This window comes from Monosiga brevicollis, genomic scaffold, assembly GCF_000002865.3.
Source record: "Monosiga brevicollis MX1 MONBRscaffold_35 genomic scaffold, whole genome shotgun sequence".
Lineage (NCBI taxonomy): Eukaryota > Choanoflagellata > Craspedida > Salpingoecidae > Monosiga > Monosiga brevicollis.
Genome location: NW_001865072.1, coordinates 25019 through 52820, shown reverse-complemented (window position 1 = coordinate 52820; position 27802 = coordinate 25019). Strand labels below are relative to the sequence as shown.

Sequence of the window (27802 nt, the reverse complement as noted above, 5' to 3'; positions counted from 1 at the left end):
TTGCACCACTTGGCACCACAAACACCACTAGCACCACTAGCACCACTAGCACCAAACACCAGCGTTGGTCCACTACCACCACTAGCCCCACTACCACCACCGCCCCACCACCACCACCACCACTACCACTACATGTACCACCAAGCTCCACTAGCCCACCACTACCACCACCACTACCACCACCACTAGTAGCTCCATTAGCTCCACCACTAGTAGCTCCACCACTAGCTCCACTACCCACCACTAGCTCCACCTCCATTTCCTTCAACGATCATTCATTTTTGATCTTTCTTTTTTGATTTTTTGCTTTCTTGACTTGACTGAAATCATGTCAATCACGTCAAAGCCTTTTTGATGCGCAAGCATCTGATCGCTGACTCTTCGCATCCTGCTTCGGCATCAATATCATTCTACCCCGCCTTCAAGAGTCCGTCATGGCGCAATCGGCTGCAAACGAAGTGCGTTACTGCATCACTCATCCACAGTATTTTCGCGAATCGCTCATTCACTCTCTGATTCCGCCTTGCATCGCAGGGTCCACTGGACCGTGCGGAGTTGGATATCCGCTCCATCGCGTTCCATGTGAGCCAGCTTCCCATTGAGGATCAGAATGCCTGGACCCGCATCCTTGAATCGGAGGCCCCTGTTGACAATTCGCTCACTGCGCCGCTCGAGGATCCAACTCTCAATGAGGAGTTGGGGACGGACCAATTGCGATGGGAGATCAATCTTTCTCATTTGGCCACAATTGCCCTGGAGCTGAATGAGCCCGGATGGCAGCGCTCCGTGGCGACGCTATGCGAGGCCTCTGATACGACGACCGTAGACGCGCGCAAGTCTGCTGTGAAGAATCTTCGCTCCCTCTTTCAACCACTGGTCTCGGCCCAAGAAGGCTTTACCTTTGTGGCCGAGCACTGCTTGGAGAGCTGGATTCTCAAGGAAGAGTCTTACTTCCAAAATCGTTTTGAGGCTTGGTGTCGGAAAGATGCTCCCTTGCACCAGCTGACAACCGACGCCGACACTGGCTATATGATCGAGATTGTGCGCTTGCTTCAGCTTGACTGTTTTGGTTTGTTGTCAGCCAAGTCTGCCTTGCGCGATGAGGACGTCGAGTCATTGCTCCATGCGCTCGAATCACTGTGTAATCGTCGACTCCCGAGGCGCAGTGGGTCAACCTCGGACACCGAGCACTCTGTAAAAGAGCTTCGCACAAGTCCCCTGCTTAATCTGGATGAGGAAATGCAGCACGTCTTTGAAAATTTGGATTGGAGCGACATCACTCTGTGGGGCAAAACCTTTGCTCGCCAGTCACAAGGTCAGTTGAGTGTCAGCACTCGCCAACCCGCGCAAGAGCGTCACGTTGATACACTGCCGACGGTGTGCTTTGTGCCTTCATTAACACGGGGTCTGATGTTTGCAGATTGGCGAGAAGCACAGTGCAAGTTAAAAGGCAAGATGCAGCACATCCATTCACAACACTTTGCATGCTTCAAAGGCCTTGACTCTGAAAGCGAGTCGCCAAATTCGGCCTTTGACCCTGCAAACTGCTCTTTAGCTGAGCTTCTTGGCCATCCACGAGACAAAGCAGATGAAGCGAAGCTTCTCATGCAGTATTTTGCAGATCCGGACGAGGTTAATCGTCGTCGAATGAAAGAATATCAAGCGGCAATGGAGGATTTTGCAGAGCTGAAACGCCTGGACCAACTACTTTCCAATCCAGTTGCCTGTTTGCAAACACTAGTCGATGCTGATCAGATTGATGTGGGCCAGACGCGACGTCAGACGATCCGAATCAACGTGGCAGTGGAGCCACAGAACACGAGCGAAACCAGCAAGCTGTTCCAAGCTCTTAAGACCAGCGTGCAAGATGCCAACGTGGCAATGCTGGGGATTCTCCAAAGCGCGTGCTTCGTGCTTGTTTATCAGACTGATGATGGTAATGAGAAGGACGGTGCTTCTTGGAAACACGGGTTGTCCTTGCGTGAAAAGGGGAACCAGGCGTCCTTGGCCGGACCTTCGCGCAAACTTTGCGTGTTGGCCTTCGTGTCAGAAGACGAATTTTGCCGCGAACGGGAACAGGGAGCTTGGTGGGCGCAATCTCAAGGAGCCAACTACAATGCCGAGCTACGCCCGTACGCGTGGCATGAACTTCTCGATGTCCTACGGGCGCAGCGTTTCGATACACTTCAGCTGCCATCTTCAGCTGCTGCCTGTCTTGATGGGCATCATGCCTCCGCAACTTTGATGGTCGACCTACATACGCAAACTATGCGAATGTGTCAGCTGGCTGATGCATCTGTGATCTTGCCTATGTCTCCAGATGCCTTTTCTGGTACTTCAGAAAGTCGGCCCGTTCAGATGACTGCTCTTTGCGTGAGAATCCGAGCGCTTAAACAGCCACCAAGCAAGGGCTTTCGCCACGCGCTTGAGGCACTCCAGCAAGAGGCGCAGAAGCATCCAATTAGCTTGAGCAACGACATGATCGCCCAACTGCTTGATCAAGATGTTGAAGGACCGCATTCGACATTTGGATCCCTGAATTTACGTTGGCAAGTTTCTCCGGCAGTACATCATGCTGCATGTGAGCGGTCTTCGGCTAGACTGCCAAGCGACGCATTGAAGCAAGCATCTGGGATCCAAAGCTCTGTCTCACGGGGCTATTCGATTGCATACCAGGACATGATTGCCTGCCTGGATCGTGGTCTCAATGATGCTCAACCAGAGATATGGCTGATAGTAGAGGCTCATTTGGAAGAGTTGGCCCGAATTCGACGCGACCTTGCCCCACTGTTTGTGTCGGCCTATGCTGTTGATGAAGAGAACTTGGATGGTGTAATTGTTCAGTTACAGCATAACCATCTTTCGCAGTACTGGCGCAACCGCCGCCTAGTCATCCTCTCGATCGACGCCGGGGTAGGCTTGGCAGACTTGCAGCGGCTTCTACAACTTCTGAACCAATCCCCAAATACGACGTCTCTGCTAATGTACACGCCTCGCCTGCAGCAACAATTGGATCGTTCCTCAACATCGTTTGTGAGGCGGTGTCGATTGCTTCCCGACTCGGGCGCTCAAATTGTTCCGTTCGATGAGCAGCCGGAGAGCCTTGTGACCAAGCTCTTTACCATGGCGGAAGGCCTGTTCAAAGCCCACCCGACGGAATTTGAAACCATGGTAAAACTTCATGCAGAGCAGCAAGGAGATTCTTTGCAGGGGCAAGCGACGGCTGCGGCATCGTTTCCCCGAAGCCTAGAACAATACTTTGACACAACTCTTGAGGAAGTGACCTGCACTCAAATTGTGGCACTTGCGGTTGACACATCACTCCCGACGAGATGGCCCGCTTCGCACGCAGTCTTTCACGTTTATGATCTTGCTACAGACCAAGCTGCGCTCGAAAATTTCCGCCAGGCTCTCAACGGCATTTCACCACCTAAACATGTTTTGATCAAAAACTTTGAGCTTATTTCCTGGCATCAACGAGAACAGCTCTTGCGTGAGGTTGTCAATTTGCAGCTCAAAATATGCCTCTTGGTGACTCAAGCAACGCTAGATCCTCGTCTTTTCACATTAGCTCTTCCACATGGCGTGCCGATCAAAATTCACGAGGTGTATTCACGGGCGTTGGATGCCTCATGTGACCTGGGGGTAGATGCGCACTGTAACCTCATCAGGGCTGTGGCACACCAGCTCGGTACACGGCTTGGGCAAATTTCTAGCCCTGGAGCCAAGGGCCTTACTTTCAGCCCGGATCTCAAGGCTTTGCTCCGCCAACGCATATCATCGCTTGACAATCTGGCTGAGACCCAGTCTGAACAAATGAATGAGGTATTATTAGAAGGAGCAAGTACGCTTTTAAGCGCTTCCATTGAGCTGGAAGTGGCAGTCGACGTTTCAGTGTATCTATGGCTTTGGGCAACCTCACCGCACAAAGCAGCCAAAACCCTTCAGCAGTCCTCAGAGCCGTTTATGCTTCTTCTGGCGGCTTCTTTTATCACTGTGCAAGAACCTGCTCTTCAGCATCTATCATATCAAGCTTTTCTACGAGCAAGCCCCATTGCCCCTCTCTGCACACAAAACGTGCGAGTGGCTTTGTACGTTGCTCACGTCGCTTGCCTCAAACTTGGCAAAGAAGTTGACCTGAAACCACTTCTGGGGTATTTTGCCATGAACAGCCACCGGTCTGCGATGCTTTGCATGAGCAATGTGTTGAGCGACAATGTACTTCCTTTGTGGTACTGCTACAGTTCGGCAAAACAAATCCCTGCAAGTTATTTTTTTGCTGCTGCGGCCCAGGAAGACAGTGCGCAAGGCGAGCTGTTTTTATCAGTCCAAGGTCACACGGCTACCGATTGGAATAGCTTGTGCCATCGCTGGGAGTCTTTCGCATACGACTCGCAGGAGCTGCGCCTTGTGCTCGAGGCAGGGGCTATCAAACCCTACTACCTGCTTGCTATTCAGAGCTCTAGGCTGTTGAGCTTGACTGCGGAGGCACGGCAGGATGAAGGTGCTTGGCTGACCTCAACAGCGACTGCTGCTTTGCTCAGGCAGCTCAAAGGTCTAGACTTTTTGATCTCGACGTACAACAAGCACACCGACGGTGATGGGCTAGCACCAATTCCAAATAAATTAGTCTCACGTTTAGCTGCAGTCAAGCTAATTGCGAGACGCTTGTGCAATGCAGGCGACGCCAGTGCTTTGCCCTTCACATCTGCTGAGGCTGTCGCCTTAATCAAAATCATGGCACCCGCAGACAAGCTGCCAGCTGACGTTGCAGCATTGCTCGCGGAACAGGATATTGATGTCAGCGGTGGTCGCGGCATTTTGCAAGCTGCACTTTTGGAGCCCGGCGTGCCATTACCCGACAAACTTGGCGTTGCATTCGTTGACCAGCTCATTGATCAACTGGAGCGCAATGAGCCTTGCGATTCAAGACCACAGAACTGGCTGCAAGCCAACAGTCTCTTCTTAGCATACACCTCTAAAAATGCGCAGCCAGCGAATGCGTTTTTGGAAATAAGCTTTGAAGGCACCTTTTTGAAGCTGTCCGACAAAGCAGCTGTCCGGCTTTTCATGTGGGCATCGCTCCGCGCCTGCGAAGCAAATTGGGAGAATCCTTCTGCTGGTGCATTGGTACAGACGGCTCTTGGCCCGTCGGTACCGCATGTAGAAGGCGCCCAGCTCTTAAAAGCCATGGGAACGGCTTCAGCTGTGGAGGAAGCAAGCCTTCCTTCTCGTCAATGGTGGACTGCTGGCGTCATGGCCCGCCGAATTGGCAATGCAAAACCATTTGCAGTAGCCAATCACTATTGGGACGCGGTTTTATGTTGGCTGAGCAATCAGGACACAGAGGCATGCTTGTCGCTAGTCAAGGATGAGCCGACTTGTTTGAGCTCTCTTTTGAAGGACCAAAATTCGATCCCGTTGGTCATTCAGCTGGCAGCCAAGGCGTTTGCTGAGCAGAGTCATGATCCCCAACGAACTACAAGATTGCTGTCGTGGGTCGCAAAGTCAGTCAAGCTGGAACAGAACGCAATCGACGCCATGAACGGCATCCAGGCTTTGCTGTGCACAGCAGGAGCATCAGGGTTACCTTCTAATACTATAAAGGTGGCAGACCTGGTGTGGTGTCTCTTCCCTGGCAGCGCCTGCGCACCCGCGTCATGGCTTATTGGGGATTACCGTGCGCTGCGCGAAACCCTCGAGACGTTCAATACCTTGCAAGGTTTGAACTATCAGTTTGTTGGCTCAGAATCGCCATCGGGTCAGATGGCATTGAGTCTGTTTGCGCCGGACTATGCAAATCCCGGGTTCCGTGCGCAGGTCTATCAGAAGCTGGAGCTGTGCAACCCACCAGCCGCCAGCATCCTTGTCAAAGTGGGAAAGAACCAATGTGTTGCTCTTTTCCCGGGATGTTCCGTTCCTGTTGGTGACGGTGCTTCACAGCTAAAACTGAGCGATGAGCTCGGGTTGGATGATGTTCTAGCTCAGCTTGATACAGACTTGGCAAGTCTGCAGTCGATTGACGAAGTAGATCACTTTCTTAGCAATCAGCCGCTAAATGTCGCTTTGCACCGTGGCTTTGCTTCAGACTTGGCAATCCTGAATGCCAGCACCTTCTGCCGTGGTTTGGTATGTACGCCTACGAAGGATGATGCAACTTCCGAGAAAGCAACCTTTCGCCTGCTCATGTGATTCTTGACTATTCCTGGTGATGCGATAGTTCTTCCTACATTGGCTTTCGAAATCAAGCATTAGCGACGACGACTCGACATACGTTTTCAACACGACAGTTTCAAAAATGTTGCTTGTCCTGGCCTGGTTCCATCAAGCAAGTTTTGATCTGGTGTTCATGGTGCGCGAGGAATGGAAAGCTGCCATCGCTAATTTAGATGGGCCCCGCTTTGACGATTGCCTGTCTATCCTCATGGATCGGCCAGTGAAACCCGAGAAAGTCGATGCCATCCTGTCAAAGCCAGAGCAGGATATCAATCAAGGGGGTTGGCCCTGGTTGACGTTGTTAGACGCCTCGCTACGACCTGAAACCCATCGCAAATTCTTTGGGACTGGCTTGGCCAACTATGTCACAACCGTAGACATTCTAACTGCGGCTGATGCAACGTCCTTGACTCCTACCTTTCTCTCTTCTTGCTCTTTCGAAAACTATCAAAGCAACGCAGATGAGTTTCTTACCTGTGCTGTCAAGCATTTGGTTGCGCCTTCTTATTTGGAACAGCTAGATGATGTGCAGATGATTGGGCTTGCTGGCAGTCTAGCCTATGCATTCCATCAATACTCTTTGAGTATTGCCGCTCGGGCTCCTGAAGAGAACGAGCAAGCCTTCTATGCTGACAACATCTGGCCATTGCTCAAAGAAGCGGAAGAGCTTACTGCGCTCATGTTGGAACGACTTCATCAACTCAATCAATGCCACCCACTGGTGGTCAGTTTAGAGTCCAAGGGCATGAAGCCCCGCCAGCTATCTGGCCAAGCGCTTTCGTATGATTTAGTATCCAAGGCCAGAGACAACAAGATTCAAGTTTATCATAAATGTGGCTTCCTTTCCGTCCTACAAGCATCGGCCGGGCAGCCGGCCATGAGCACGCAAGACCCACGTGAAAAATCATCGTCCAAGCGTTCCGGAACAAAGGAGTCGACAGAGGGCTTGCTGATTCAAGCTGCGCCATGCCCCGTTTTATCCAAAGATTTGCGCTTTGCTACTGCCGTCGAGCAGCCTGGGGTTGAGCGGTTGTCTGGTGGCCATGTCATTATTTTCGTCGAGCCGTTGCTTCGACTCACGCATCACGCCAGCCCCCGAATCAGCGAAAGCTTTGGTGAAGTGTCCTACTCCACAGTTGACGTCAATGCAAGCCAGCATGGCTTTCTCATCGAGCGCCATGCTTCCTTTGTGAATCGAGCCTCTGCTTCGACTGGAAAGCGAACAGAACATGGAACGGCACGGTTTCCGTGTAACGTTTTGGAGATCGTGCCCCTGCTACCGCACGACTGCACAGACATTGATGTTCTTCAGACATTTGCAAATTTCCAGGAAGCCTGGCTTTTTCTTGACAAACATACTGGGCCCAATTCTCTGCTTGTAGCTGACAGGTTCTTGTGGCATCGCGACACTTCCCAATCATGGATCCAGGCCACCGCAAGTTCGCACAAAGTGGAGATTTGCAAGCAACTTGCAGACTGGTGTGAAGTTGTACCGGAGCCCATCATTCAGGTTCTCAAACACAGGCACGCGTTGGAGGCCGTGCAAATGTTGGAAACCATTTGCAAGCCAAACAACCGCGAAAGAGCAAGTCTCAAAGTCAAGAAGCTTGAAGATTCAGGCCGCGTTTTGATCAGCTCTGAGGATTGCGAAGGGAGCTCTGGCAGTGAATTTGAAGCAGAGGAAACGTTGGCACAAGCCATGTTTGTGGCGCTTATGTATGAGGAATGGTGGGGAGAGCCTGCAAGAAACCTGTGTGAACGGCTCGCGCAAAGCCAAACTTCCAAGGACGACATCCTTTTTTTCGATCTGTTTCGCCAGCGCAAGGACGACAAAATTGCATTCGAGGCTGGTGACACTCAGACAATTGCAATGCTGCTTTCTCTTGACTTTTTTTCGTCAAAGAGGGAGGAACCTGAGCTGAGGGCATGGGTTCTCGATGTCCTGCGTTCGCCCATCCAGCATGTGTCAAAATGGCGCATTCTTGCAATTTTGCGCAAAGGAGAGAATACAGCATCGTCATTTGGATTGGAGATTGCACCGGAAGATCGCCTAATTGTGACAACACTTGCCAACTGCTGTCCTCAAGATAGCTTGCGTGGAACCCTGCAACGCTGCATCGACCCGGTTTCCGGCTCTCAGAATTTTAGCGAGCTGCAAATGTGTTTGCGTCGTAAGGACGCCCGTTACGGTGTATTCGTGTGCAAGGCGTATCTGCATCAGCTGCGAAATATGCCACTGATCAAGAGCTGCATCAAAGAGTACGTCTTCGAAGAAATGCATCTGGCCCCGGCCGCAGTATACTTGGCCATTATTGGGCTCTTTGATCGAAACACCCACATGGTGTATGTAAGAGGCATCCGCGCTGCAACCGATCTTTTTTTGAAATGGTGCTGCGAGTACACCTTTCGCTTCCCTTGGCGGTTCATCTATTTCGAGGACTTGTCAATTCGCTTCAGCTTCCCTGAGATCAGAGACCGGTTTCAATTTGCTCGAGGCTCCGATCCAGCATCCGAGAGTGGCCTGACACGCTGGAACCAGCGCGCTTTCAACTTGAATGATGCCAACGAAGCCAACGATATCCCACCAGGACCTGCCCAAGGCGATAAAGCAGCATCTTTCAAAGGTGCCCACTGGCAGCAGAAGGTCAAGAACTTCTTTGAAGGCTTCATGCCCCGCCGCGTGATGCTTTTGGTTTCCCCTCCAGGCGCGGGAAAGTCGCACACGGCCAACGAGATCATGCGAGATTCAGGAGAAATCATCTGCCATCGCTTTGACTGCAGCGACGACCGCCTTGTTATGAACTCCTTGAGCAGTCTACTTGCGACATACTTCTCCGTTGAAAACCGCCCTTCGCTTCTCGTTGCAGATGAGTTTCATTTGCTTGGGCTACGCCATAAACGTGAGCTGTTTAATTGGATAACTCCTCGCTTAAGCTGGCTCAACGTGCTGCTTATTGGCAATCGCAAGCTGCGTCAAGACAGTGGCCTGCTCGATGATCTTCGTCGCCATGTGCAGTCGACTGGCTGTACAAAGGACGACGTGAAGATTGAAGAAATGGAGGTGCAACTCGATCCTAACTTCATTGTGCAGAACTGCCATGACAATGCAAACGGCATCAAAGACGACCTGACCCGCTGGCTCATCTTTCTGCGTATTCTATTTGGCCCTTCAATTCTCTCGATGCGCAACGGGCGTGCCCTTGCGGAGAATTGGTCATTGGTGTGGGACCGATATCAGGATGCAGAGTCGCGGGCAAAAAACCTGAGAGATTGCTTGATAGAGTCCTTAATCTCAAAAGCACCGGCCTTGGGAAGCGAGTTTGCCTCGCGCTGTGCGAGCATTTTCGTTAACATGGTGTGCTTGCATCAAACGCCACGCCCTGACGAGCGTGGGCTGTCTGACCTGCTCCTGAGTGCGGCCTTGAAAAAAGCGCGAGACTCCAAATTTGACTCAACAACATGTCACAGCTTGCAAGACGCCTTCTCAAATCCGGCGATGCAGAAGTGGCCACCCCTCAAACGCGCTTCACAATGGCTTGAGGGGTTTGAAAGCAACGGAGCCTCAATGAAGGTGGAGCCATGCGATTCGCTATTCACTTGGCTCGACCAGGATGGATTTCCGCTAATCGTTTCAGCTGAGGAGGATGCCGCAGACTCAAAAGCCAACTGGTTAAGCGTAGGCATCAAACTCAATGATCACGAGGCACAGGATCTTGCTACTCTTCGCGACCACGTGGTGCACCACCGACCAATCAACTGGAGCGACCTTCAGAAAAGTTGGAGTTCTCACCCGCCTTCGAACTTGGAACAATTTCAAGATCTTCTGCACGATGTTGGCAATGTGCTGTCCTGCTTGACGGCTGTGCCCGATGAGCAATTGGTCCGCTTGGCTGAACGTAGTTTTCTTGCTGGCGCTGAAGAAGACGAGACGGGCTTTGTGGTGCAACACGCTTGTTCACGGATTGCCTTCGACACATTTTGGCATGTGTTTGCACAAAGCCATCCAAATTTTGTTTGTTATGTTCTCTGGCGTCGACTGCTCTCAAGCAATGCCCAGGACAGCTCGACGACCTGGGCGCGTGCCTGTGACCAGCCGGGGGTGAGGCAAAAGCTTTGGAGTTGGCTCCTCATAGATGGCAACATTGATCTCTTTTGCCAGGCCCGTGGCAGCGATTTGCAAGTTGCCGAGGAGAACATCATCAAGCATGCTCTCGATTTTGCCACCAATGCAACGGCTTCGCAAGTCCTCGTTGTGAAGGCCATGGTCTCACATCAGTTTGTGGGCAGGGCGTTAGAACTTGGGGCAGAGAATAAGGACTACAAGGCTGTTTTGACGCTTTGGAAAGGCCGAGACGCCTCGCATTCAAGATGGGCACGAGCTTTCCGCAGTCTTTGTGAAGATCAACAGGGCCAGGGCGAAGACCACTATGTATCGCAATTTTGGGATTCGACTTATTGGAAAAATGTGGCTCAAAACTACGAAACTGGCACGCCTTGGCCCAACGAAGCTGACGAGGCCTTGCTCAACTTGATCCATAACCTGTTGCAGCGAGCGGATAGGCTTCGACACAGCTGCGATGATGTCAAGGGGGTCTTGTTGGAATGGCAGTCATCAGTGAAGGAATCCAAAGTTGATGATCATCATTATGACATTGGTTTATTTGATTGATATGTGAATTGTTAACGACCGTCTTATCAGGCATGTTGTTTCTTGTTCCGGTTGTTACATCCGGATGTTCATGTCTTTCTTCTGTTTGTCAATTCTTTTCCTCGTTTCACTTTCATACATCAATTATCACTAGACATGTGAAGTTTTCTCGCATCAGAAAAATCAATTGATTGAAATACATGAACATGTATTTACGTGGGGCAAAATACAATGTCATCATGAATGCAATTCAACAAAGAATAAGGGCAGCACCTGGCTTTTGTCTCGGAATACCCACACGTCAGCACCTCCCCCCGGCCAGCAATCACCATCAGAACAGGATGCCCCCTTGCGACCTTGTAAAGCACGCGCGAGAATGATCAGTTTGCCATAACTTTTGGGAGTGGTGCATTTCGTGGCAGAGTAAATGCCAGGGCCGTAAGCTCGCCCTCGTGCCACTGGAACCTCGCCTTCACCACCCACCACCAAGCCAAGTTCTTGGATGCTCCTCCGGTTCTTAACATCCGTGCCATGGAAAATCCACGTTTCAGTCCCATAGCCTTGTGCCGCAAACGCTGTCTTGAGAGTCTGATAACGGTCAAAAGCGTCAATCGTCTTGATCATATCAATACGCTTGACTTCAGCCTTAGCACCACCCATAGCCTCGTATTGAGACAACGCCATGCCATAGGCTGCGTTATCTGGGTGTGCAGCAGCAGTTGGCTTGTGCAATTGCCATGAACAAAACTTTTCCGTCCGTTCATCGCATTCTCGCTGAGGAAACGGAAGTTCACTGCGATGTGAAGCTTGTTCCCGAGCGCGCCGTTGCTGTTCATCTGTTTCCAGGTCCTGCCACAGCTTCCGGGCAGTGTTCACTTGGGCCACTTCAGCCCAAATCGTGAGACCCCCTTCCGCTTCAATACGCCACTCCACGTTCAGCTCTCGCAATTGATCCAGAAGCCCTTCAAAGCGGGCTGTCGTGATGAGTCCCAATCTCTCGGAACCCCAGTGTGATCGCAACCAATTGTATAATTCCGTGTGCGCTTCGGTCACCAGGGCAGCCTCTCCACACAGCTTCCAAGCTTGCCACTGCGTGAATCCGGCGCTTAGTTTTTTTGTGCAAGGGAGCTTGCTCTTGATCTGTTGCCGAGTGTCGGATTCCCACTGAGCTTGCGTGAAGTGATGCTGATAAACGGAAGGCACATGCACTCGTTCACATTTTTGAAGCTCAAGGGCCATAACATTGTTGAGGCGTGTCATGCTCGCAATGGGCGAAACGGTTGCAGGCAAGCAACAGTACCTGAAGCTCAGGCACCTCTCCAAGTTCTGAATGTGGTCAATCAGACTCTCGCGAGCAGCGCGCATCTCAAACTGCCAGCCAGTGATGACACAGTGCTCTTCGTAAAGCTTCCAAGTCACACTGCCTTGCAAAGTCAGCGCACGGCCTCTCTGTTTGAGCAGTAAGTAGGCCAACTTCCGATTGCGGCGATCAGCTAGAGTGTCCGCAATGCGAATGTCGGTAGAGATCACAACTAGGTCAGTGTTCAAAATACGCTGAAGCATCTCGCAGAAGGTTTGCGCCTTAGGTTCGCGGCAGGCCAGGACACACAGTTCAACCTGGTCATTGCAAGAAGCCTTGGCCTGCAGCGTACAATTGGACGCTTCAGCCAACTGCTGCAAAGATTGTTCACCTCGCTTGAGATGATGAAATTCATCGCTCAAGACACGCCACTGATCTGCTGTGAGTTTGACAAAGCGGCGGACAGTCTTAATGCTCCGTACAGACTCCAACACAGCCTGCACAGGTGATAAATGATCCTGTTGTTCCTTCGCGGGTGCTTCCACAGTGATTTGCCAGGGACAATCTTTGTCACTTGGCCAGCCAGGTACTTTTTGCAGCGAAACTTCCACTCCCGTGGCAAGCTGTTGATGTTGGAGGAGAGCCAGCTCATCCTGAGCAAGATGAAGCACCTCAGGGAACAAAGGACTCGACAGGGCGAAGAGGCGCGACGCCGCTGAGGTGGCAAGAGCACGCTTTTGTGCTGAGTCTCTGGCTAATTCGCAATATAGCTGCGGTGTAACAATGCCGTCAAGGGATGACGGCTCCTTGGTTGCAGCAGGGGCGGATGCCGGGTCGGTCTTCAAGGTAACGACAGCTTCAAGAAGGTCTCTTGGCAAAGCACGCTGCGAACTTTCCGCGAGCAGTTTGCCTAGTCTTTGGAACCCAGGGCTTGGCGGACAAAAAGCAAGTAAATGCCAAAACTCCGGAACCCGAAAGCAGGGCTTTTCGATTGCCAAGGGACTTTTAAGCAGAACCCAACATGTCTGAAGTTGACTGAGGCTAATTTCCGACAAGCGCGAACAGAGGTCCCACGGCTGCTCCTCAAGAACGCATATCAGTGCTTGGAAAGAGCTACCATAACTAGCCAAGTGGCACGGCCGTCCGTTCCCCAGCGTGGACGTTTCCTTCACAGCCAAGCCCTTGGCGCTAAGTTGCTGCTTCAAATGAGATGCGAGGATATTGATGTCCCATTCTGAAGCTACGCAGCGCACCACCACAAAACAGTCCTCAGCTTCCTCAAGCAGGAGGTTGAGTGCTTTATCATGCTTGGCATCTCGAACAATCTCAGAGGTGAGCACGGAGAGCATGAACTCAGCCTGGGATTGGGTCTCTTCTTCTTGATCCACTTCTAGCATGGCTGCAAGCCATTCTGGCTCAAATGTCCATCGTAGAAAAGGGTTAACTTCATACATGACCTCCTCCACTCGCTGTTGCAAAGGCCAGGATTGTGCCTTGTCATACGCGAGCCGACCAATGCAATCGATATTAACCCAAATCTTACAGAAACGAGATGCGAGGGCTGGGGTCATGAGCTGCGCTTGTTCCTGGGAAACAACAACCACAAAGTCAAGATCTTGGCGCATGCTGACTAGACTGGAGCGCGGGCCGCGAGCGACCCGAGCCAAGTTGACAACACCATCAAAACTGTGATAGTGTCCGTTGAATAGATCAAGCAGGCTGAGAAGCACATCATTCGAGACGCTAGCCACCATGGTCTGGGTTTCTGCTAGGCTTTGAATTAGCACTTGCAAAGCTTGTGCGTCATACGACGCGTCGTGACCATGGGCTGTGAAGCCGTTCTGAAGTTTCGAATAGCGTCGCGCAGGCGCAAACAACAATTTCATCTTTTGTTGTCGAGCAGAACCAAGCGCAAGCTGAGCCCATGCGTTAGTGAGAGGTAGATCCGTGATGCACAAGATCTGGCGAGAAGCAATCGTCACCGGGCTTGGTGCATCGTGCTCTGACAGCTTTTGTCGCGCGAGCAAAGCCTCCTCAAGCGTGAATGACCTTTGCCAAGCATCGTTCCACATGCTGGTTGCGGCACGAAGATCACCGAGCTTGCAATCAAGAAACGTGTTCACAAATTGGTCACGCCAACGTTCACAAAAGGTCTTTTCTGCTGAGCTGCCCTGAACATTACGAGCGAAAGCACGCAAGACGGAGCGAATCGTATCTGATGATGGTGCAGGGTGGGGGTTACCAGAGGCCGTGGCCGCGGCAGCCAGTAGGTGCCTGGTATCTCCCAAAAATGCGTACACATCGCGCGCTTGTCCCTGCAACTCACCAATCATGAGCGTTAACAGGTCACACCACTCCTTCCATGCACAGCCGCTTTCCTCCTCTGTGGATTGGCTTGGAAGTTGAAAAAGCGATTGAATTGCTCTTTGAACATCAGCCCAGTGCAGTGTGGGGCTTCGTAGCACGGTGCCACGGTTAAGCTTGGCTGAATCCAAAAGGTGATTTGACAAGCATATGAACGAGACACGACACTTTGGCTGTTCAGGATCACGTTCTTCGCCATGCTCTTCCAATAGTGAATGTAGTGCTTTGAGTGCCGTTGGCGGCTGTGAGCGTCTGACTGGATCGGGTAAAACAAGGCTTGCTTCCTCGAGACAGACCACCGTGCGCACGCCCGCTGCAAGCTGATACTGTCGAGCGCGTTCAAATTCTTCTTTGAGCATAGCGCTCGTAAGCAATGGAGAACTCTGTAGAACACTCATTGTGATGCGCGGCAGAAGCCGCAGCTCCTCAACACGAGCAAAGGGATCGCAGGAGAAGTACTGAAATATGAGATGAAGGCAAAGAGATTTTGACGTTCCAGGTTCTCCAACAACAAACAATGGAACGGGGGCAAAGATGTGGCAGAAGAGCAAAAAGGTATTGATCATCAGCGAGTGCGTCAAGACAATGCCCGGCAGTTGGTGAAAGCCACAGGCGTTCATTAGCCAGTTGGCAGCGCAAGCCAGCCAACCGAGAGAGGAAGCTGTTGATGTTTGCGAGTGCAAATAGGTCGGGCACGTCGCATCTCGCGACAAGTGTGCTGTGGCCAATACTTCAGACGCTTGCTCAGGTGGCAAGCCAGCGAGGTAGACACACTCTACCGCTACCAAGAAGGCGGGCGATGTTTGAGGGACGACATGGTTTACGACGAAAATACTCAAGGGCAAAATGCTTTTCAAGAAGGTGGCAAGCTGTCCCAAATGTACGATTGTTCGTGTCGAAGGTGGCGAACAGACTGTGGTGCCACTCGGGGCAGCAGCCAGGGATTGCACTTCTCCATGCAGTCTGAGCGCCGTGTCAAGAGCCAGTTCCTTTTCATTCTCATTGAGATCTTGCAGTGCCTCGTTGTTCTCCAGCAAACGACGCAACAGAAACTCAGTTTCCGTTGGAGAGCGCGCATCGAGGCGCCAAACAAAAGCTTCAAGACGATCAGGCATGGGCAACACGTGATAGCTTGCCTCACGCGATTGGAACGGATTGCAAGCCGCCACAATCCAAATGCCGCCCTGCTGTTGCGTTGCATGAATGGCAGAGGGTTCGCTGACAATGCTGGCGGCAACGTCAATGGCATTGCTGCAATTTATTTCATCCAGAAACGCAATTTGTGTCGAGTTTGAATCCGAGGGCACGGCCTTGAGGAAAGTCATTATGTCCTCCCCGGTGGTGCTCGGCAGCATGTCCAGCTGGTGCAAGGCAACGCTTTCACCCAGCAATGCGCAAAAAACACGAAGAAGGTAGGTTTTGCCCACACCTGTCTCACCCTCCAGAATGATTGGCCCGCGGAGCTGATACAGTAGTGATAAGACTACAAGCCGAACCGCAAAGAGGGGGGACATAACCAGCTCAGTAAACTGAGCGTGCATGTCGTGTACTTGCTTTTCGCCGTATACTTGCTTCAAAACACTTTCAAGGTGTTGAACAGTCTGTTCGGGAGAAGCGGCGCCGTCCGATTGCATTGGCTCCCACCAGACGACCTCGGCATTGCCCTGAAAGCAAGGTAAAGGTATCTTTGAAAAGTCCAAATTCAGCTGACCTTCAAACCAGCGCAGCCATTGGTTAGAGGTCGGCAAAGCATTCGCTCCCGCGCCGGTGCGTCGCTGAAACAAAAGTTGAGCCCACTGCATATGAACTTTGGTGGGCTCACAAATATTTTCGGCTTTTGCCAGCCAGCGTGCTGCAGCGGCTTGTTGCACGAGCCGCCGTGCGGCGGAAGCAGAGGAGAGCGGCGCTGGGCACAGTTGTTGTAGCAATGGTTCCGACCAAGGCAATGCTGTATTTTGTGGCAAAAAAACATGGGCCCAAGCCAGCGGAGCATAGTGTACCTCGAGCCAGATGATCCGATCGTGGCCAGACAGCGTTAATTGCTGTGTTTCTGAATAAATCGTTCCGTAAAGTAGGAGGTCCCACACCACCTTAGCCATGATGCGATTTGCTGCTGCAACATCAAACCAGCAATGCCGGTAATTCGGTGCTCCAGAGAGTCTCTGAACAATGTTTTCACAAGCGTCACCCCGTCCAACGACGACTCGGCGGACGTGCTCTTCTTGTTCAGCGATTTTTGTGAGCTTGAAACTGATAAAATGGCTTTTGCACCGAGGGTTCGCCTCATCGTTGACTTCGGAATCGCAGACCAACCGTATAGAAAGTCTTTGCTTGCGCATCAAGCCTGATACAATGGCATGCATGCTAGCCTGATCAAGTAGTGGCACCTCTGTGACATCATTCGGTTTGTTGGCATCCATTGGCTCCAAATGTATCCATATGATCAAAAGTGGCATTGACCATGACATTGTACTTTGAGATCTAAGCAAATCAAAGGCTTCAAGCGACTCCACAAAGACCAACAGCGGCGATTCGCTCATCCACGTGCCGCGCGCACAACGCTCGTGGACTGCATGAAGCATCTCCTCATCGCTTTGCAACGTGAGAAAAAGGTAGCCGGATGGTGGTGGAATCGTGATTTTGTCCGATGTGCGCGACAAGGCGCTGGCTACTGTGCACAGCGCACAAAGCTGAGTCAAAGCTGGAAGCTCGAAGCTATCAAGGGGCTGGTCGCTGCGCCGGGGACAATAGATTGCTTTGTTGGCGGGTAGTTCAAGCTGTTGCCAGAGCCTCCCACCAACCGGTACCACTTGTGCAGTGGGTGTCATGTTGCAGATGAGCTCATCAAGAGCCCGACATTGATCTTGTAGAATCGGCAGGAGATCATGGCCACGCTGATGCTCTCTTTGGCATTGTGTATAAGCTGGTGCCCGCTTGTGACTTGAGGTAATTTGCAAACGGGCACCGGGCACAAATGCCGTGAGCATGCCGCTGGCTTCACCAGAAACGCAAGCTTCCATTTGCGCAATCTGTACAGGGCTAAAGCCTCGACGCAGTTTCAAGTAATGTCGTGCCCCTTCAGCGCCTGCAGTCAGCATAGCCCACGCACTGGCATATGCGCTGAGAAAGGTGCTCCAGCGCTCGAGCAAGTTGATATCGCGTTGTAAGCGAAAGCTATGGCGAGTTTTACTGGACTGCAGAGGCAATGCAAATCCAAATGCGCGCTCTGCGTGAAGCACGGCCATTTGACCCAGTGCTCCATCCACCAGGGCCTCAAGCGCGGCTAGACTTTCGGCTTGACTAGTTTGCCCTTGTATGGAAGCGCAAATCGACACGAAGGTATGCCATTCAATCGCTTCCTGTGAAGGTTGATGGCGTAGCTCGCACTTTGGCATGGCAAGACTAGAATCATTGTCATCACAGGATTCAAGGAGAAAGCTCACGTCCACTTCATCGTTCCTGAAATGTTCGAGCCAGCCGTCGACAACGAGGGCGTCCTTTTCTTCGCGGCCCGCCTTACTCATTGTTTGACCAAGCAGGTCTTTGACAGTGGAAAGATGCGGCAAATGATCAATGACAAAGTCGCCAATAGGCCGACGCGAAGCGTTCTGCTTCAAAGTTGTGCTCAGAGCTGCCAGAACCCCAGGCAATGATGGGCGAGTACCTTGACCGGTTGCTTTGAACACATTGTAACATTGATGCAATGCGCCAAAAAAGTCACCACCAACGCGCGTGCCCTGCATGAGGGTGAATGCCTTGTGAAAATTATCCTCGGATATATTTTGCGCCTGCCATCGCTTGACACTTTCCAAAATCTTTGACTCATCGCACAGTTTGAAGAACTGGTCGAACGTCACGTCATTGAAATGGCTCGGCAGCGACATCAACTTGTTGCTCCAAGCGAGTAGCTCTGACTGTTGCTCAACGGGGAAAATGGCCTCCAAGGGCAACTTCTGGTTCAAGCTTGTTGACCAGATGCGCTCCCATAGTAGCGCCATGGGCTGTGCTTCTTCTGGCGGACATGGCTTTTGCCAAAGTGGCAGTGCGTCCCCAAAAGTAGCAAGCTCGCGAACGCCATCGACCAAGTCGCAAATTATTTCAAAGCTCTGTGCGAGTCGCAGCCGTTTTGCAAATAAGATGAGGCGCATGAGGTCTGGAACCAAGGGCAAGAGGTCGTTGAACGACGGCGGGTGTGGAGCAAAGTATTCGCTCGGAATGCTTGTGTAGGGCCAAAGGTAAAGCCTTGTCACAGTCAAGGTAAATGGCGCCTGACCAAAACGGCCGATCGACTCCGTAATCATGCGCTCCAGCTCCTCACTGTTGACTGTCTGACGCTCTTTTAAATATTCAAGACAAGTATCGAGGTGCAAAGGGCTCCGCTTGCCAATCTTCCAAGCAACACTCATCAGGGGCATGGGCCAGCGTCTTTTGAGGTCAGCAAGGGCTCTTGTGTTTTCGATCAGCTGCTGTGTTGTAAAACCCTTTGAAAAGTCGAAGATGGTGCTTGCAACGCCCAACAGCTCGGTGAGCTCCGACGTGACGCAGGCTAGAGGTTCATGGTCACAAGGCTGGATCAACAGTCGTCCATTGGACTGCACGGCGTCGTGCCACTCAGCTGGTACAGAGACATGCTTCTTGCACACGGCAAGTACGTTTTCACAAGCATGCATCCAGTCATGCAAATGCGACTGCTGCAAGCGCGTCTGCAAAGTCTCAAGAGCTGCTTGTACGTTCCAACGCTCGAGAATTTCAGGCCACGTGAGGTTTGCATCGGGTGCAGATGCACTCAAAAGAGAATCCAGATCAGAAACATCCAGATCTTCAACCTTGGCCTTGAATATGTTCTCCAAGTTTTGCTGCACCTTGTTGATAGACGCCTCACCGATTGAGACTGTGTGGCTTTGGTAGCTCACTCGCCATCTGTACCAAGTCTCTGCCAAACGGACAAGTTCGATGGCTTTGGCATCCTTTGCAAAAGCCTGTGTGACTTGACAGGCCCACTGGCAAAACCATCTGGCCCCCAGTGTCTTTAACCAATCATGTTCATGTTGAAGCAGGCTGTCCCAAAGGGCAAGTGCTGGTTGGCGCCAAAGGTCTGCTGCTCCTAGCGTTTGCTCTGAATAAAGGAGGTGCCATTCATCGATAAACTCCTGAAAGTCGCTCAAACTATTGACCTCGTCTGGACGAACATTGGGCCAAACACGTGCAAGCAGCGACAGCTGGGGCAGCCCCAAAGTCATTTCTTTGAGGAGGCGAGGATCGTTGCGAGAAGCTGCAAAGAGCACTGATGAGAGGGTTGGCGCGCTCAGCTGTGCGGGTGATGGCATCAAGACTTGTGTTTGCGTTAGCCAGCAGAGAAGCTGCAATGTGCCAGCATCACAATCGTTCAAGATAGTGTTGAGATCTCCCAGTTGAGAGCCAAGGGCAAGAGAGGTGGCTGCACGGAGACTACAGCAACGTTGCTCTGGCACAAGACAACTCGCAAGCTCCGCAGCGTGTTGTTGTCTGTCTTCACGAAAGTCTGTGATCATCGCAGCCACAGTTTTTCTGATGTTCTCTTGAAGCGCGTGCAACAACCCGCTGTGCTTGTCCGTCAATCCCCAAAGGAATGACGCCTTGCATACCAGGTCGCTGGAACAATATGTTGTTGCCTCAGTCAGCCACTGCAGCACATGAGGCTCCGTAGCGACATCCTCGACCCTGATGTCGCTGAGAGGTAAGATTCTGCTTAACACGCAAAGACCATCCTTGGCGTCCTGCATGCGCGTAAAGAGGCTCCATGCTTTCAGTTTTAGATCGCGCTCCCAAAAGTGCATAAAGAGAATTCCTTTGCCTTTGGTCATGCTGTGCCAGCTGCCTGAACGAGCTGGCTCTATGAAGGGTACGATGTAGGAGTGTGAACTAAGCGCAACCTTTGGGGAATCTTTCAGAGAGTCAAAAAAGAAAATTGCGTACCTCGTAGAACCGTCTCAAGTGCAGCAAGCATCATAGCGTCCTCGTCCTTGTGCCTCAGGTAGGCTAAGCAGAGGCTTGGATTGTCACGCGCAACCAAAAAAAGAATTTGTACAAGTTGTTGACTGCAAAAGTCACCGAGGCAACGTTGGAATGTCTCATCTTCGGCTTCTTGCTCCCACAGATTGTTGTCAGAGTCTTGCTCGTCATGCTTAAAAAGCTCTGTGAGTTTTGACCACCAAGATGCTGTTGTTGTGGATGGCGGTGATGTAGATGGCGGGACGTATCGATAGACTCGCAAAGCTCCCGAAACCTTGAGCAAATCGAGCTGAGGATCATGCTCAAAGCTGATCAAGTGAAGGTAAGCTCGGGTTCGGCGAAATTTCCCGCCAACTGCTTTGTGGACCACAACACCAAGATCTGCAGCTGTTGACTTTTCCAGTCGACATTTTGCGAGAAGCAAAGCCACCGCTTTTCCATTCTGAGGACGCAGGAAAAGTTGTGTGAGCCGTGTTTTGCAGAAGGTGGCGAGAAGGACATGGTTTGAGACATACCAGATCGTCACCCAGGATCAGAGAATCAGTATGATGCTCCATCCTTGATCATTCGGCGGCACGCATTGCTGGAACGAGCGGCAACGCGGCAAGCATCATTCCTCCAAAAACCTCCTGTCCCGGCAATGAGCATGTCCTGCCCGGCGGACTAGCAGAAAAAACAACAACAAGCAAAAGTTCGGACTCGCGGAAACGTTTGCGTTTTGCTGACATAGTTATCAACATGTGTTTTGATCCGTGTTATCTCGGGATGCACCGAATCGAAAGTGTGACTTTGTGTGTTCAGACAAACTGCTGTTTTGCACAGTCTTTTGATCAGATACGTGTGTTGTTTTGTCTGTTCGTTTTGTCACCTTTTTTTTTTTTTTTTTTTTTTTTTTTTTTTTTTTTTTTGCACGACGGCTAGCTGAACGTTGACAGAGCGACGGTGGCCGCTTCATGCCTCGTTCATGACCTCTTGACCTCTCGGTCTTGATACACACGCACGTTATCACCATGGCCAGGGTGGAGGAAGTGCCGTGCAAACAGTGCGGCCAGATTTTTCACAATCGAGGGGCAAAGGAACAGCACGTCGCCCGGGTGCGTTTACCCGCTCGACTACTTTTGGCCTTTTGAGCAACCGCGGCATCAGATCTCACGATGCGTTGGCAATAGGTCCACCAAAAAAGCACGTCCGTCAGGCTCAATGGGCAAACCATCCTGAGGCACCGAAATGAAGATGGCAACTTTCATTGCCCTGTCGAGGGATGCGACTACCGCCACGATCGCTCAGCCACCCTCAGATCCCATCTTCAGCGTGTGCATGAAGAAGAGACACCGCCCGTGCCCGCAACACGTGTTCCAACCAATGAATGCCCTTCTGCTGGCCTAAAACAAAGGCGCGTGCGTACACGGAAGCGTGGCGTCAAGCTTGATAAGCAGCAGGGTGTTGTTGGGGCTCGGATGTTCATGACCGACATTGGCTGCTTGGTGACTCCCGCGTCTTCAGGGCTGGTGTGTACTCATTGCGGCCATGTCCTCAGTGGTAATGTGCCCCAACACCTGTTCAAAAAGCACCATGTTCGGTGTAGTCAAGAGGACATTGATGCAGCCACGGCGCTCCTGCGCTCTGAGCAGCCCGAGGAGCCGACGGAGGATGTTGCAACAGAGACTGGGCCGCGTGCACCCGTGGAAGGCATTCCGATATTGGACGGCGTGAGTTGCCCCGTTTGTCAGGCATGCTTCACGACGAAGAATAGCCTGCACTTTCATTTGCACAACAAGCACGTTGGTGACCCCGATATCAATCAGCCGCCTCGACGTGTCAAGCTGCAAAAGCCGCTGCGCGGTGCTGGAGCCCGCTGTGTCGAGGTCATTGTCGAAGAAAGCCACGACGCCTCGGCAGCCGACGTCAGCGAGAACGAGGAGGAGCTGGAGGAGCAGCAGCGGTTTAAGCAGTTCATCTCAAGCACCCAGGTCATGGCGTCAGAGGCCGAGGAGAAGCGCTGCCCGCACGGCGTTCACCAGATGCACCCGTTCTACGATAGCGTGGGCATGACGCTGATCCTGAACGAGCTAACCCCAGAGCAAATTCTCAAGCTAGGCCACGACACCCCACCCGCACAACTCGTGTCGGGCATGCAAGAGCTCTTGTGGGAGGCTCACGAGCAATTGTCCCAGCACGGTCTGGCGGCTGCTTCCGTGGCGTCCTTGTTCGAAGCTGAAGAGTTTCAAGTTCAGCCACAATCTTTACCCCAAATATCTCCTGGCACAATGAGCAGGTACCTGAACATTGGGGCGCGCCTGGTGCATTTTTTACTGCTACTGGACGCAATGCCAGCCCTCGAGCCATCCAGCTTTTTGAGCCAGGTGCTTGCCAGCCGTGGGGAGGCCATAACTACAGCTGCCTTGGCCGTGCAAGAGGCGCTGGATGCGGGACTGAGCGGGGAGGATCTTGTCGAGCCCCTCGCGACCCTGTGGCTGGCGCTGGTGAATGCAGAGCTACATCTGTTTGACAACGACAAGGTGCACTTTGTCAACGTGTTTTTGTTGTGCACGGCCGTGTCCAAGGGAAGCGGTGTCTTGCAGGACATCCGGCGCTGGTCCACGACGCTGGCCGGCCTGATTTATATTTTCAAGCTGTTTTTGCTCCGGTTTGGCAAGACACAGCGATGGGCCACTGCGGGTAAACTCAGGCCTTTTCTACAGTCTGGACGGCTGGTGCATTTTTTGAGCCAGCGCATGGCGGCGGCTCGCTCTGCCAGCACGGCCGAGGGGCAGGTTGGAGTGGATATTGACGTGCAAACGGACGGGAACATGACGGACGAGGCGCTGCACACTATCGTTTGTCAAGGTGTTGAACTCAACGTGAAAGAGATTGGGGCCGCCCTGGCACAGATGCGCAACGATATGAAGGAGGTCTTGGACACCCACCTCTTGCTGGGATCTGGTCTGCGAGAGCAACACATTGGCGAGTATGCTCGGCTACGGTCGAAGGAGGATCGGACCAACAGGGTCAAGAATTGGTGGGTGGGCCATGGCAGCCCAGCTGAGCGGGCCCTTCTTGATCACATTGGTCAGACTCCAAGCTTGCGGCAAGAATTTATACAAACAGATTATGGGCCAGACGGAGTCAATGAAGAGCCGACCTTTCGAGAAGACCGCGTGCGGGAATGGCTTCTATTTGTGGGAAGGTTCAACCAGCTGGCGCTCACCTACACGCACATGGCTGGAGGTATGATTGCGATTGAGCAAAGACTCTGTTTGAGAAGCTTGGCATGTTTATTGTACCACTCTTATCTGTTTGCATTGGCTTTGGCGTTTTGTTAGGTCTGCCACCTCAAGCAACCGTATATCAAGGGCTATCCTACAAAAATGGCGTGGGTCGGCAACGGGCCGTGTTTTTCGCTGAAAGGCAGCTCTCCATATTGACCCGTCTGGGTAAAACCCACGGGCTCTCTCTAGATGAGCAGCACACCTTTCGGTACATGGACGAGGAAGTTAGCAAGCTGATTTTCATGTATTTGCTCTTGTGCAAGCCTCTGGAGCAGATGCTAACCAGCTGGCTGGAGAAGCGGGGCGCTCTTCAAACCCCTCGCGATGGCGGGCGTGGAACCTACGACAATGATCAGGAAGAGGAGGATCTATTGGAGGACGAGCAGGATGAAGACCACATGAGCCACGATGATGTCATGACCTTGCGACGCGAGGTACAGGACGCTCAACGCCACTATAACAACAGCCACCTGCTCTTCAACATTGCGCCTCTGGAGACCATGCTTAGCCCAGCCTCCATCTACGCTGCCTTTCGTCGACAAATGACCGCCTACCTGCATCAGCCAACGCTGGGGGTGGCAAAGTGGCGACACGCCGCGACCTTCTGGATGACAACATTCGTGACAAACCAGCTCTTTGCCGACCCCGCGGGCACTTTGGGTAGCCTGATGCGCACCCAGACACAACCCTCGGGGAACATGGCCAAAGACTTCTTTGCTACCGCAACAAGCAACCAATTGCAAGCCAAAATGTCATCACGTCTGATGCATCAGCTGGCCTCACAAAGCTGGCATGCCTTCTTGGGTCTTGACCGCAAGCGCAGCGTGGCCGAGCTCACAGCCGCCAAGGAAGCTTTGGAAGCTCGCCACCCCATAAGCTGGAGCGGGTCATCAAAACTTGCCGCAGACGGGCGCATCATCATGGATACGCAAGCTGAGCATGATGTAGCCTACATGACCCAACTGGCCCAGCAGACACGCATCTCGTGGGGCCACGGCTTTAAAAGCCAAGAACAATTGGACCTGGCAGCGGCCATTGACCAGCATCGGGCCGAGGATGGCTGGCTGATTGTTGTGGCGCCATTAGACATGGACAAGACGCTTTATACCATGCCCAAACTGGGTTGTCACCCGCATGCCGGCACGGTGCTGTGGATTGTGCCTTTTGCGACCTTGGCAGACAATTTGCTGCGGCGTTTGCAAGCGGCTGGCCACAGTGCGAAAAGGTGGCTGGGCCCCTCGACGCCGGTAGCAGCTGGCCTCGATGTGCTTATCATCACGACTGACAAGTTTGTTTGCGCAGGGTCTGACGCCTTGCACGCACGTGCTTGCTTTCAGGGCATCCGCACTGTGGTTATGGACGAGGCGCACACGCTCATCTCTGATGCCAGCCAGCGGAACATGATGGCTCAAGTCGGGGCCTGCGTGGCCTCTGGCGGATGGACCAACATTAAGCGCGTGGCTTTGACCGATACTTTATGCATGTGCGACCAAGAGCGGCTTTTTCGACAGCTGGGTCAGCAAGCAGGGGGCAAACTGTACCGCCTGGAAACAATGCATCACAATGTGGAGCTGCGTGTGCATCATGGCGACCAGCGGGCCTTCTTGTCGCACGTGCAAGGTCTTGTAGACAGGCAGCGGATGACGTGGCAGGAAAATGAGGAGCGTGTGCACATGATGGTCTTTTGTGACACGGTGAGCGAGGTGAAGCTGTTGTGTGACCAGCTGCACGCACGCGGCTATGCAGCCTTGCCTTATTATGCAGACTTGGAAGAGATGGCGCAGAAGGAACATCTGGCACGGTGGCAACAGAGTGAATGCGACGTCATTGTGGCCACCAGCTGTTTGAGCATAGATGTGGACCTGTTTACCGTCCGTCACGTGCTGTGGTATGGCAGTGGCCATGACGTTTATACTCTGGTCCAGGTGAGTTGTTGACCAAACGTCCGCGGAACTGTCTCAATTTAAAAAAAAAAAAAAAAACAAAAAAAAAAAAAAAAAAAAAAAAAAAAAAAAAAAAAAAAAAAAAAAAACAATCGTTCATTGAGCTAATGGTGTGCGTGCAATCGGCTATAGGCATTTGGTCGGGCTGGCCGTGATAGAAAGGGCGGAGCTGCCGAGCTGTGGCTGCCAGTCAGGTGCACCCCAGCACCGGGCATGGAAGCTTTTGTCGAGGGCAGTGTGTGTCGAAGGTGGACGCTTGGCAAAATGTTGGATCCCCGCGCTGCTACATGTCTTGCCACCGGCCAGGCTCCCTGTGACGTGTGCACGAACATGGCACAGGAAGTGCAGCCAAGCAGCGTCTCACAGAGTGAACGTGTCGCTCAATCGGGCGAGACTGCACTGGAACCAGTGATGGCTGATGCATTGCCACGGCCAAGTGCTGAACGACTTAATGCAGCCACCGCAGAGCCCATGGCCGTGCCAGATTTACCCACGATGTCAGATCCCGAGCTTCAGGCACAACGACAGGAAGAAGCTCGGGCGCAGCCAGTGCAATACAGTGACAATCGTCAACCTCTAGCATCCGGCGTGACGACAGCCTCTGAAGCAGGCTCGGCCATGGGTGATGCTTTGCCAAGACCACGTGCAGCGCGGCTTGACGAAGAGGCCGCAGAACCCATCATGTCCCTGCCAGCAACACCAACGGCATCTGACTTTGAGCTTGAGTTTGATTCTCTGACAGACCTTCAAGAAGATGATGCACCATGTTCTTCCGTGCCAGGTCTGCGGGCCAAAACCACGTCAGAGAGTGAAGGTGTGCCTCGGCCCGCAACAGAAGCTGCAGCTTCAAACGAGGCTAAGCAGACTTCCACGGCTTTATTGCCTCGTCTTGGAGCACCGCTGCCATCTCTACCGGTACCTTCGGCCTTGCCGATGCGTTTGCCCGTGCCATCTGCTTCCGATGCCTTGTCACCACGGCCCCGAGCAAACGCGCCCTCGGCAGCGCTGCGGCTTACGCGTGCCCAGGCTCTGGCGGAACGCACAGCTGCCCAAGACTCACCCATGGAGAGCTCTTCCGATTGTGACGACCCTATTTATGCAGACCCTGCCGCAGAGGCTGAGGCCACGCAGCACCCTTGCTCTTTGTTGGGCAACCAAGGCTCTGGACTATCTGGCGCACACTCTACGCGGTCTTCTGCGAAACGAGTGGCTTCTGCTACATTGCCCCCGGCTGCTTTATCTTCGCGAAGCAGTGAGGCTGCGTCGATGCCACGCCTGAGATCAGACAAGCGAGCCAAGACGACGCGCTCGCGCCTGATCCACAAGGCGGCGGCTGACAAGTTTCTGGATGCGCTGAGGTTGATGCATGCCTATTGCATGCCATGTACCATTCGCCAGTCTCAAGCCGTCTGGAAACCTCAACATACCTGTCCCGAATCAGACGACACGTGCACCCGGTGCCATCTCGCAGGGCACAGTGCCGATGAGTGCAACATTGATTTTGAATCTGCCACACGAGAGTGTTGCATCAGATGTGGCATGCCATCTAGGATTGGCGGCCACACCTTGAAGCATCTGCCGGGCTGTGCACTCGATAAAGGCCTTGGACGAGTCTTGAGCTCCATCGTCCTCCTTGCCGACTGTCATCCGCGGCTGCGCCAACTGGCCAAGCGGATGGGATACAATCTTCAGCCCGGGACGCTGCAGACGCGACATTTTCGCGAAAGATTTATCGCATGGCTGTACATGGAAGACAAGCATCTGCCGGCAGGCCATTGGCACCTTGTGGAGTTTGTGATTGAAAGCGTTGAGATTTTGATTGGAGCAGCTGCAAGGGCTGTGATATGATAACATGGGCGACAGACTATTTGTTTTAATGGTTGGATAGTATGATAGTGGGAGTATGAGGACCGAGGTCACCATGATGCGTGGAATCGACCAAGACTTTTATGCAAGTGTGCTTCAGCAGCCACTGGGCTTTTTCTGTCATGCGGAATGAGCTGCGTCTTGCCAGGACGGAGCGCAAATTGACATCGTTTGCCTTGCCAAGTACTGTTTGAACGCCTGACAC

The 27802-nt window shown here is 52.5% G+C and overlaps 3 protein-coding genes across 3 annotated transcripts; 2 read left to right on the top strand and 1 right to left on the bottom strand.

The window, feature by feature from the left end:
- Window positions 1-434: 434 nt before the first annotated feature.
- MONBRDRAFT_38957 (uncharacterized protein) lies at window positions 435-10885 on the top strand (the record flags this gene model as incomplete). The annotated part of the gene is made up of 3 exons (XM_001749955.1): window positions 435-458; window positions 535-6129; window positions 6221-10885. 3 exons carry the CDS (start codon window positions 435-437, stop codon window positions 10883-10885), a joined length of 10284 nt encoding a protein of 3427 aa, XP_001750007.1.
- Window positions 10886-11034: 149 nt separating this feature from the next.
- Window positions 11035-20371, bottom strand: MONBRDRAFT_38956 (uncharacterized protein; the record flags this gene model as incomplete). Its single annotated transcript, XM_001749904.1, has 1 exon — window positions 11035-20371. One exon carries the CDS (start codon window positions 20369-20371, stop codon window positions 11102-11104), a length of 9270 nt encoding a protein of 3089 aa, XP_001749956.1. The 3' UTR covers window positions 11035-11101.
- Window positions 20372-21529: 1158 nt separating this feature from the next.
- Window positions 21530-27579, top strand: MONBRDRAFT_12082 (uncharacterized protein; the record flags this gene model as incomplete). Its single annotated transcript, XM_001749954.1, has 4 exons — window positions 21530-21613; window positions 21779-23747; window positions 23978-25713; window positions 26038-27579. 4 exons carry the CDS (start codon window positions 21530-21532, stop codon window positions 27577-27579), a joined length of 5331 nt encoding a protein of 1776 aa, XP_001750006.1.
- Between the last annotated feature and the right edge of the window lie 223 nt (window positions 27580-27802).